General features: G+C 41.7%; 1 protein-coding gene across 1 annotated transcript in view; it reads right to left on the bottom strand.

Annotated features, from left to right (window-relative positions):
- The window catches only part of LOC108042389 (protein grainyhead), a 46,487-nt gene that overhangs the window by 16,348 nt on the left and 17,587 nt on the right, over nucleotides 1-12,552 (bottom strand). The window contains 4 exon segments of the mRNA XM_017120627.2: nucleotides 257-523; nucleotides 525-872; nucleotides 939-1,130; nucleotides 6,752-7,163. Coding sequence (XP_016976116.1) covers nucleotides 257-523; nucleotides 525-872; nucleotides 939-1,130; nucleotides 6,752-7,163 — 1,219 coding nt within the window.

Consider the following 12,552-nt stretch of genomic DNA (forward strand, 5'->3'; position numbering starts at 1 on the left):
ATTACAAATTATAACTTATAATGGACACGCCACGCTTTAGTTAAACACTCTACTTGGCTACGATTTTGTACTTAAATCTGTGGGTTATTTTGTGGGTTGTATGTTTGCATTGGCATAGAGGACTACCTCTACTTTATAGTTGGTTAATCACTAAGTCATAATGGACACGCACGCAATTAGTCAAACACTTTACTACTGGGCTACTGTTACGATCAGCAGATGTTTCTGTCTCTGTTTCTGATATCGATGGCTGTACCTGTTGGATATTGGTCTGATCCCGCGGCGTGATGGCGTCCGTCCCGATGCCCGAATCCGGACTGGGCAGGTCCACCGTGAGACCCGCCGCCGTGATGGCCTTGGCGTAGAGGGGCGTGGCTCCGCCGTTGCTCTTGCCGTCCTGCGGATGGTGTTGCTGCTGCTGATGGTGCTGTTGCTGCTGCTGCTGCTGTTGCTGCTGCTGTTGCTGCTGTTGCTGCTGGTGGTGGTGCACGCTGGTGAGCACGGTGGTGGTGGCGGGCGGGGGGAACGCTGCCGGCGAAGCGGCCCTCGTAGGTGACCACTCCGCCGGGCTGCGACACGGACACGTCGACGTCGCCGTACAAGGACCTCGTGCTGGCCGGAACGTAGCCGCCTTGGCCGTCCGGTGCGAAGTACTCGCGGTAGTAGGAGGGCTCCGCTATGAAGGTGGTGGTGCTGGTGGGCGGGGGACCGGGTGGCAGGCGGCTGGCCGTGTACATGCCGTAGTCGTTGGCCGTGATGTAGGGGCCCGGACTGGGGCTCTGCGCCTGCATGGACACGCCCCCGCCGCCGCCGGCGCCTCCAGCGGGCCCAGCACCACCGCCCGCTCCGCTCGCCGTGCTGGGGTGTGTGGTCTGCGGGTGGTGGGGTGGGTGGGTCACACATGGCTCTAAGGCGCCGCTGCCGCCGTCGTTTCTCACCTGTAGGTAGATCTGTGTGCCGCCCGTGGTCGCGTACATCTCAAGTCTGGTGGCTGTGCTCCTGGCTCCCGGCGATCCTGATCCCGATCCTGATCCTGGCTCCGATTCAGTGCTGCTGGTGGTGCTGCTCGGTGTGCTGGGTGTGCTGGGCCTATCAGCTTCACTTGCCGTTGCTGCATCCACGTGCAAGATCTGCGGGAAAGGTGGGTTTGTTTTTTTCTCGGAACGCTTTAACACTTAAACCTAAAGCTCGACTGGAATCCGGTGGCTAAGCAACTGATCGATGGATCGATCAGGAATCCACCGAGACTCCAAGACATTCTGTCATTGTGGCTAATAGCCCAAATGGCCAGTGATTGATGGCTGTTTTGTGAACGAAACAGAGAAGGTCGCCAGCACAGAAACCGAAACCCCAGAAACGAGGTGACAAAATTGTGCGTACGTTCTTTGGGCCATGATTGTGTGGATTTTTCTTTCAGCCATGATTCATACAACAACAGCAGCCAGCAGCTTATTGAAAATAACGTCAACAAGTACAGTTTATAATAAAAGGCTATAAAAAAATGGTATATACGAAACCGAAATGAAACAGTCGCCGTCTCCGTTGTTGTCGTCGAGTGGAAAGAAACCAATTAAAAAATATACAGAAAAAAAAGCGCGAAAAAATCAACATTTATATACGGCACATATATATACACGGATTGATATATATATATATATTTGAGGCTATATGCATATGTTAATTATCATTGTTTTTTTTTATTGGCCGCCCGAAAATGTCAAACGTTTTTGGAGACAAACGCACGCAGCCAAATGAGGTAATACAGAGCAAAGTGTGGTCAATTCATGTCTTGGGCTTTATATATATACTATATATATTTAGACATCGGGGAGCTGAGATCGAAATTAGCAGCGAGCTGCTGATTGCCTTTGGTCTAAAGAAAGTGAAACCCCAAAGAGACACAGGTCCAGCCAAAAGACGTCACTATTTTGCTGGCCTTTGCCTTTGATCGAAACCGGTTGTCAGTTGGGTCTTAACTCTTAAGTTTTGGGGGTAATTTTTGTTACACTTTTGGCCACAGTCACACACACTCGCAGAACCCTTGTAATAATTTATGGTCTTTACTTTGATTATTTCGGTTAACTTTGCTTGGCTGAGCGTTCGCCTTACTGATTCAAATTTATACGGAGGTTTTTGTCTCTGCGTCTGTGATTTTTTTGGATTCCATTTTTTTCTTTGTGGTCGGAGAGACTCTTGTATAATTTAGCATCAGTAAAAGATTCTAGCTGCGAGCTAATTAAATTTGTTCATCGAAATCAATTTGCATTTTAAACTTTTAACGTGCAACGTCAGAAAAGGCCTTGACGAATCCGATCGACGATCGATCCAATCCACGGAGACAAAGATACTTTGTTGCTGTTGGTATTTTCGGTTTTTCGGCTTTTAGTTTTTAGCTTTTAGCTTTTCTGCTTTTGTGGTGCGTGTGTCTCGGGCTCAATCGCATCCGAATCTTCAGCTTTTGCTTTTGTTGATGCCAGCGTATTTAGATATGTGGTATAACTGAGCTATCGGTTATGAGCCGTGCGGAGCTGGGCTTTTAGAATTATGCTAAATAGCGACCAGCGACAAACGATTCTGGCACATATTTATGTATGAGGAAGGAATAAAAAAAAACACCAAAAATCAAGCAACAACAAGTAGCGAGACAAAGGAAAAAATAACAAAATATTTAAATAAAGCCAATTAACTATTTTAATGCCTTTTGGAATGATAAAAAGTGAAACTTTTTTCTTCTTCAGTCAGCGTTTTATGAATATCGTTAATTCTCGGAAATAAAGTGAACGAAAAGCCGAGAAAAACAAAAACATCTTCATATATAGGTAGTATATATGTATGCGAACAAAAAATTGTTTTGCATTCATAAAATATTTTTTAATGGTTCCTTGATGTTGTAATTGTGGTTCTCGGTAAGGAAAAACCGTGACTAACAGCCCTCCAAAAGTGCTCATATTTGCTGGAAATTTACTATGTGTCTGAGCTTAATTTCATTTCAACTCTTAATAAGAGCAATAAACCTTCAAGGTTGTTTTCGATTTGTTTGCTTGATGTTAAAACTTCCGTTGGGAGATAACTCAATCACTTATTGATAGTTGAAATTAATGACAGTGGAATTTAAATGGAAAATCTTCTTTTAATTAGTTATCGAAAGGGGAAAATTAATGATAAGAAAGGCGTTGTTTTCCTTTTAAAATCGCATTTGCTTGTCTGATCAATCAATCCGTTTGTTAGATCATTGTCTATACTATTATCTTGTTATATCATGTAGGCTTTCCATTATTAATTGAATTATTAATAATAATGCTTTCCGGTTTTTATCGCTTTTCAATACGCATCAGGTGCTGAGAAGCTTAGCCAGATATATTTTGATAATGATGAAAAAGATGAAAAAAATTTCTAAACACATAAAATAAAATATTAAATTTACATTTTTTACTTTAGTATCAGCCTCTAAAAAACAAATTCTCAAACGTTGACTCATTTAACCAACATGATTCATTTTAAGAAATTAATGAAATTCTCTGAAAACGTTGAGCAATTGGTAATCATTAAGAGAGATTTCGTATTTTGTTTGGCGAATCAATTTAAAATGGGAAATCCGGCGAGTTCGGCAAACAACTGATAAGCCAAACGGAGATTTGGAGCAATTAGAAAGGCAGTCGATGAGGCAATTGGATGTGGCGATATATCTCCACCTCTTTATATAGAGCAGCGAGAGAGAGAGTTGTTCGGCTAATCCAAGATCTAAATGCCAGTGTCTAATGATTACACTTTCCGGTGCCTGGAGAGCAATAAATAAATTGCCAAGAGCACAAAATTGATATGTTTTCCGATTCTCGGCCATAAATAAGGCTGGCGAAACCTTAGACTTTAAACTATGGCAAATGAGTGTGTGAGCGAGAGTGTGTATGTAAATGTATAAGACAAATATTAAGAATAATTAACTGTCAATGCAACAAATGCACAATAAATTAGATTGCATGCAAATTGTGCAGTGACTGAGGCAATTTAATATTTATATATCTGTTTGTTTTTAGCTGGTAAGCAAATTAATGCCCAATAAAAACGGAGACGGCAATTAAGAGTCGCTGGGTTCTGCTCAATGAATTTTATAAGCCCCACTCTGGCCCACCCACCCACTAAATATTCGATTCTTGGCCTTAAGAAATGCGCGCCAAACAAAAGACTTAGGCAGCGAACTTGTTCGCCGCGTGGGTGTTGAAAGGCAACGCGTTGCGCCCACACAATGTTGTGGTTGTTGTTGCTGCAACCGCCGCAGTTGTTGCTGTGAGTGGTCGCTGTTGCTGTTGCTGATGTTGTGTTGTTGCTGCTGCGCGTGCGCTGTTGTTGTTTGATTCATGGTTTTGATTTGGCTTGCAGGTGGATTGGCGATATTGATATGCCACAGAATATTGCACTACTGCCCACATTCCAAGCAAAAGGTACTCGGTATTCGATACTCGGTATCGGTATCACTCACACTCACTGTCTTTTTTTTTTTGTTGTTTTCTTTGTTTTTGTTGTTTTTCTTGTGATTCCCTCCGATTGATCGGTTTTCGGTTACAATATATACGCTGAGTTACGGATCGCGGCGAGGCAATAGCAAGCGGCTATTACGGAATCGGACTCGAAAGCGATACGATCCTACTCCGACAGCGTGATACGACTGACTAAAGGCCGCCGATCGCTGCCAGGTATGACAGCCAGCCAGGTAACCAGCCAGCCCAGTCGGCATCGGCGATCCGCAGTTGCGTCGGCCAGTTGGAACACAGATACACACGCACACACTCGCACACGCAGACGCCGTCTCTCATATCAGTTCAAAATGGTTGGAATCCGCGGCGGGCTGTCGCAATATTCTGAGCGGCCAGGAGGGGCGGATTGGATGGAGGAGCGGTCAGGGCGTTGCAGCTGCTGCAGCCGCAATATTAAAAAATAGCTGCACTTGCTGCATAAAGTCGGGATTCCCTAACTTGAATTATCCTCAACGAGAAGAAAATTGATTGGCAATGGTGTCTACCGAGTACATGAACTTCTATAAAACGATTATATTTACTATAAAATTAAATTAATAGTTTAGTTTCTTAAATTGAATTTTTCTTGGAGAAGATTTATCTTATTTAGAATTATTAAAGAAATTTTAGAAAACCTTAAAAAAATAATAGGTATGCTGTTGCAAAAATAATAATATTTCCAAAAATTGTGTATGCTTTACCACCAATATATTTAAATTTTCTGAAACTTGTAATAAGGATAATCTAATAATTTTCAAGGAACTTTACTAATAAGTTTTAGATAAACGTATCACCAGACGTTATTATTTTTAAAACTTGAAAACAATTTTTATCCAAATTTTTTGGTGACATCTTAAAGTTCAAGCTATGGAAGTCTCCCTGTAGCTGCACTTGCTGCACTTATTGAGCCAAATCGAAGTCAGGTCGAAGGAAAAGGAAGGCGATCGGCCGGAAGTGCGCACTTATCGCTGCCGATTGTCGCCCAGAGTTTGCTACTGTAATTTCCCATTTAATTATGGTTGTTCCTTTTTTCTTTGCGTGTGTGGTTCGACGGGAGTATGATAATAAAGCGCCTTCGAACCAATCCGCTTGCAACACGCAACATGCAACTCGAACTCAGGGCAAAGGAAGTGGTTCGACGTGAGAGCGGGACAGGGCTATGGGATGAAGTGTGGTCAAGAGCGAGAGCACCATACAAATCACGTACGCACACACACGATCGTATAACAGTGTTATGGGTGTATAACAGTTGGCCATGCAGTAAGGCGTTGTTGTTGCTACTATTACTGCTGTGGTTGTTGCTACGACTGCTGCTGCTGTTGTTGTTGCTGCTGTTGCTGTTTCAATAGAACCGAACAACAACGACGACGACACGACAACAAAAACGACGCTGATTCGTATTGGCTGCAGCCACTAATACTCATTGCTCACTCACACCAGCAATTGACAGACCAATTGCAGGTCTGTTAGACAGCAGCAACTACTAGTGAGGCAGCAACAACTATTGAAGCAGCAACAATAGCAACAATAGCAACAACAGCAACACTGCGGTAGCAGCAACAACAACAACTGCTCGTTAATTGATGTAGCACACAGGATGCGCCGCTGATTGGGGTTGTCCACTCCACTGATGATGATTGTGAATGGGTATGGGTATGGGTCGAGGAATGGGTTCCGAAATGGTATTCCGAATGGGATCGCATGGGCTGCCGATCTAAGCCAAAGCTTATCCGCAAATACAAATTTATATTGCATATTGCATGCGATGTACACGGAGAGAAATGGAAGGAGTTCCCTATTATGTTCCTCATAATATTAGTTACTTTAAAACAAGTACTAAAACTTTTAACTTTTAATAAATAATAATACTTAGGTTAACTCAAAAATAAACGGAGAAAAAACTGGATCAAGAATTCAGCCATTCGATTGTTAAAAAATTGTGCAGTTTTTTTATCTCATTAAATTAGTTCCTAATTTGTTAAGACTTTAGATAATTTTGTTTTGAAATTTAAAAATATGCTAGATAAGGGATGGAGCATTCTTATTATAGGTTTTCCTCTGTGTAGAAGTGTTTGCTGCTAAATTGAAATTTGCGTGCGTGTCCATTAATTTGTTCCCTAAGAGAGCTTCCAGCTGAGAGGACTCAGCTTTTGTAAAACTGCCTTTCGTTACAGATTCTTCTGTTTTTGCATTTAATGTTCGAAAGTTGAGAATGTTTTCTTTTGGTTTTTTAGGCTTACCTTCTGCGTTATGACCGAACCCGGTCCATTTGCTGTTGCTGCACCGGCAATGTTGCCATTCTTGGGATCCTTGCGCAAGTCTTCGGGCTCTCGCTTGATGCTAATTAGTTGCTGCTGCTGCTGCTGCACCGCCGAGGAGACAATTGAGCCCGCGCTCCCCACGCCAGCGGCACTAACAATATCGCCGGGATGTTGCTGCTGGTGTTGCTGTTGCTGCTGTTGTTGCTGCTGTTGCTGCTGCTGTTGCTGCTGCTGCTGCTGGTGATGCGAGATCGTTGTCGTGGAGACAACGCCGGTTGTGCTGACCGTCGCCGACGACGAGGGGTGTGAGCCGAGCAGAAAGCCTTGAATCTCATTTTGCGATAGGCCAGAGACATCGATAGGTGTGGTCTGGCCATTGAGCTTTCCACTGCTGTTCAAAAATTCATAGAAGGAGAGAGAGAGAGAGAGAGTGGGGAAGAAAGAGAGGGAGATAAACAATGTGCATTAGTTGGTGCTTAGAAGGTATTATTATTATAATCAGGGTAAGTTCAATGTCTTTCACAAACAAGAAATTTGCTTCTCTTATCGGTATATATGGTTCTTACACATAATCTTTTTAATTTATTGAGAATATTTTTTACCCAAGAATATTGTTACTTAATAAATAATTATTTACTTGATATAACTATTAGCAATAAGTAACTGGCCATGCTTTTGCCAAGCAAAAAAGTTATATGTCTCAAAATAAAGTCCAACCGGTAGTTCGATCTTGATTTATAAACAGTATTTTAAAGACTAGTAGTAAATTTATTTTTAAATAAAATCAGAATATAATAATATTCTCTTAAGCCCATTAAAACTCTTTGACTGAACGTAAACCCATTACGTGTTATTGAGTAATCACCCATGATCGCAGCTAACCTTCCTGGTAAGGAAGTTATTTCCGAGATGCAGTAACAACACCCAATTGCTTAGCATATGCCGACACCCCCACAAATGGAATAACTCCATTAGGCTGCTTATCAATCAAACCCGCGCTCGCCAATCACCGGGGCAATCATGCAATCAAGCCGCAACTGCGGCAAGGCTAATTTCATTCACCGGAGACGGAGACACCTGTGCGCAGCTCACAAAACCTGGATGCCCGCCCAAATGGGAGCAATCGGGGCAACAACCAGCCACCATAAACCAGAATCCAGCCTGCAGCAAGTGCAAAAAACACACGAGCGGGGAAAAAACAAAAAACAAAAAAAAACCAGACAGAAAAACCTGGCACAACGACAACAGCAACATCAACAACCACCAGCAACATCAACATCAACAACTGCTTTTTGGCCAGCATCCAGCTCGAGTTGGCAACAAATAAGAAAATACAAAAAAAAAAATGAAAACAAACCGGGCTGAAACGAAAGAGACGGAGAATTAGCGGCATCCCCCAAGACTTGCCCCTTCGATCTCTTATCGCTTTATCGCCGACAACTCTAGGAAGAGTCGTAAATTAGCTGCGATGATGCCTGTCGCCGACTGTGATAATCGAATATGGATAACTTTTGGCATTTTTCCAGCGGGCTGAAGGGAAGAGGGGAGGGGCATAGGCGGCTTAGAGGGGAACAGCACTCCAAACACCAAGGTCAAACAAAACTAAACAAACCAAAAGTCCTGGCAGCTGGAAAACCGGATTCGATTGTGGAATTATTTCCACCAAGTTTTCAGACACACAATTAAAGCTCTTTGAGGGAAACCCCGCCCTTTGACCAACAAAAAAAGGGCAACCAACAAGTTTGGGTAAAATGTGTAGTAAATTGAGGAAAGATATTCAGGAGCGGTAGGAGCGATATTTATGTGATAAACAATATTGAATAACATATTCATTAGGAGGAAAAAATGGAAGTTTCGAAATGGTTTTTGTTAATAAATCCTAATGTTATTAAATTTATGCCACAAGATCTTCAAAGGTAAAAACTATTTTAAGCTGAAAAAGAAGACTTTGCAAAGATGGCCATCCTAAAACATTTAATTTTAAGACGATATTTAATTATTTTTATTAATTTGTTTTGGATTTTGAATGACATTTTTCTCTGATAAGGGAACTAAAACTATTTGGAATTTTAAGGTAAATGTTTTAGCTACTGTATCTTCCAAAAAACCATCTTGTTTTCCAAAACTTGGGAGCAAATTCATTCACAGATAATGTGATCAGAACTGATCTGTTTTCCCCGGCTACTTTCTTATGACAATCTTGATTCTGGTTCTGAGACTGGTTATTTGCTGATTGATTATTCTGCTTTGTTTTGATTATTCCATTCTTAACTTCTGATTTTGCTTTAAATTACTTATTTTATAGTTCTGTTTTAAGTTTGTGAATTTTATAATTTTACTTAATGCTTGAATAATGCATTCATTTAAATAATAGCTCCCCAAAATCTTCAAAAGTTTCTGACGGATTTTAGACAATTTTCAGCTATTCAATTTTATATTCCCCATAAGATAAAGTTATATTAATATATTGTCAATTTGTTAGGAAGTTATAGACATTATTAGCATTTAGCAGCTTCATATTTTATTCCATCTTTATAAGTATTATATAAATGTGGCCTGAAATTTTGAATCTAAATATATATCTCTACTTTTTTAACTCTGCTTTGAAATACTTTAGATCCAACACATAAACCCAATTTGTTGCACTTTTGGTAATAGATTCGTATAAAATTCATCAGATATGGCCAATTTTCAGCGCGCTTTTCGACAATTTGTCTTAATTTGTGCATAGATATTGATTGCGTATATGCAAATTCCAAGCGTTACAGAAATTGCGCCACACCTTGGCTCACACATGTGGAGATACAGATACAAATGCAGATACAGATACGAATTCTGTGTTGGTTCTTCCGTTAGCAGCTGTTGCAAGCGATTTCAGCGCTGTCTGCTTAATTCCATTCGGTTCTTTTGCTCTTTTTGTTTTTTTTGCTCTTTTTCTACTTCAGTTTTATTTTTTGGCATTGCTCAAGTTGACAACGCTGCGACTTGCGATTGCGATCGCTTGCCCCATTTTGTGGCACTTGTCTCCCTCGTGCCCGGTGTCCCGGTTTTTCACCCGAAGTTGTTTTCTGGCTTCTCCGACTTTTCTGTCCGCTGTTCTCCACAAAAATAAAACGTGAATAAAAAGAGACATCGACATGGGTACAAAAAATGTTTTGGTTTTTATGTTCTGCAGAACATTTTCGCTATTAAAAATGACACTCGGATTGCCTGGCCGCGTTATAACATTTTTTTTTCGTAACGCGATATGTGACCGATGTGGTTGCCGTCCGCCGTCCACCGTTTATTCCGCTTTTTAGGGTCAGGCCGTGTAAATCACGTAGCGGATATGGGGAAGCGAGAATAGCGCTCCAGCACACATTTATTAGATAGCCAAAGTGCTGTCCATAGTCCATATAGTCCATATCTCACTCCGTCTTTCGGCTCTTTAATTGTGTTTCTAAGCCAAGTGCCGCGACGCGCGACCTTTTCCAGGCCCCTTGGCCGAACTACGGTTACGGTTTCATCACGGCTCCATAAAACGAAGCCGAAGTAAAGAACTCGCCTGCGATCCGTGTGGGTTTTTGTTTGGTTTGCCTTTGGGTTGGGTTTAGTTTGGGTTTTGGCTGGGGTTTCATAACCCCAACCGAGGCAACGTGCCGCGCTTTTTGCGCACTTCCACGAAGTGTCAAAACGATGCACTTAAACCTCAAGCATTTTCGGCGGAAAACGAATAGTTTTCCAAATCTACAAAAATTATGAAATATCGAACGTTTTGTCTGTCTGTCTTTAAAGGAGTATATTTTTAATGCTATCAAATAATTGCTTTTAATAGAAAATAAAACAGAATTGCTTAAGTGATTTATGTATAATATCATAGTTCGGTATTAAATAAATCCTGCATGAGTTTTGCACTTGTTGAAGTACAAACATTTTATCAAAAGTTCCCAACTTGTTTTATGATAGAGAACAAGAACTAGATCTTCTGAAATGTATTAAATTTGCTAATAAAAGTTCGCGGTTTACCAATGGATGTTTTTTCGAAGTGAGTATATCCACTTATGAGTATATATCAAATATTTGGTAAATAAACCTTCTGGAATGTAGACTCCTTGTCCAAACTGAGGACTTACCTCCAGGGCAGCTCAGCACCGGCTGATCCATGGTTATCCTTCTCGCCTTCGCTGCGATAGTAGCTATATATAGGATAAGGACTGTTTTGGGAGGGAGTGGGGTGAGACGAAGGCAGTTGCTCCTGATCCTGGTTCAGTTGGATCTCGGCGGCCACTGCCTGCATCAAACCGGATGCTGTGAGCTGGTGATGATGGGGCTGCTGATGATCCTGATGGTGGCCCAGGGGCAATCCCAATCCCTGATCCTTTAAGCTATCATTGTGACCGTAGTAGTGGTGGAGGAGCTGCTGCTCCTGCTGCTGCGCATCGCCTTCCACATGCCCCGAATGCAGCGAGTCCAAGCCGAAGCCTCGCCTGTTTTTTGAGGGGGTTTTGTTTTAAATTCAAACTGGGCGTGGCAAAAAGAGACAGTCGCAGACAACGCCCATGTGCGTGCATTTATTTTTTGGCAATCCAGCATCATTAGCATTTCCATTTCTATTTATTTACTATTTACATAATCAATTTCGGGCCAGGTGCGTCCGATGATATCGGAGTGTGTGAGTGTGTGTGTGTGTGCGTCTCAGTTACGGATTTGTAAGTTTTGCGGCAACTTTTTACTGCTTTCGGCATCGGAATTGATTCGTTTAGCGCTATTAGCGCCATCAAATGAAAACAAAAAACAAAAACCAAAAAAAAAAAAATGGAAAAACAAAGAGCATGGCCCGAAAAAAGCGTCAACTTTTTGTTAACACTTTGCCCCGCCCCTGGACGCCGGCGAACCCCCCTCCCCCTCCGCCGCCGCCGCCCCTGAACTCTGCAAGTGGTCCGCAGCAGTTATTCACTAATTATTTATTTCCCATGAAGCTTTTCTCACACCCGGTACTTGCAGAATACTCGGGTATGCTTGTCTTTGGCGGATTTACGCAAGAGGAAAAGGAAGTGCTTCCGACTTTATTGGGCTAATAAATTTCATAAGACTAATTCTCAGATTAATTTATTAGTTTGATATCGAATGGGTGACTAGTCAGTGACTTTCAAGAAGTTGAGTAAGCAAACAAGAAAGGAAAGCTAACTTCGGGCGGAGCCGAAGTTGATATACCCTTGCAGAATATTTTATAAATTATATTGTCCAAAATTATTCATATGATGTATTCTTAATACTCATAAAATGTCCCAACTTCCTAACTTTAAAAAGACCAAAGTTATGTCATTTCCAATCGTTCAGTTATATGGCAGCTATAAGATATAGTCAGCCGATCCTTATGAAATTTGGTAGGTCGGATTGATTGGCCAAAAATAAAACCCATAGAAAATCCCAACTTCCTAACTTTACAAACACCAAAGCTATGGCATTTCCGATCAATCAGTTATATGGCGGCTATAGGATATAGTCGTCCGATCCCTATGAAATTTGGTAGGTCGGATTGATTAGCCAAAAATAAAACCCATAGAAAATCCCAACTTCCTAACTTTAAAAACACCAAAGTTATGGCTTTTCCGATCGTTCAGTTATATGGCAGCTATATGATATAGTGGCCCGATCCGGCTCGTTCCGACTTATATACTACCTGCAATAGAAAGACAACTTTTGGGAAAGTTTCAAGCAGATAGCTTTAAAACTGAGGGACTAGTTTGCGTAGAAACGGACGGACAGACGGACAGACGGACAGACGGACAGACGGACAG

The sequence above is a fragment of the Drosophila rhopaloa genome, unplaced genomic scaffold, assembly GCF_018152115.1.
Source record: "Drosophila rhopaloa isolate 14029-0021.01 unplaced genomic scaffold, ASM1815211v1 contig_115, whole genome shotgun sequence".
NCBI classification, from domain to species: domain Eukaryota; kingdom Metazoa; phylum Arthropoda; class Insecta; order Diptera; family Drosophilidae; genus Drosophila; species Drosophila rhopaloa.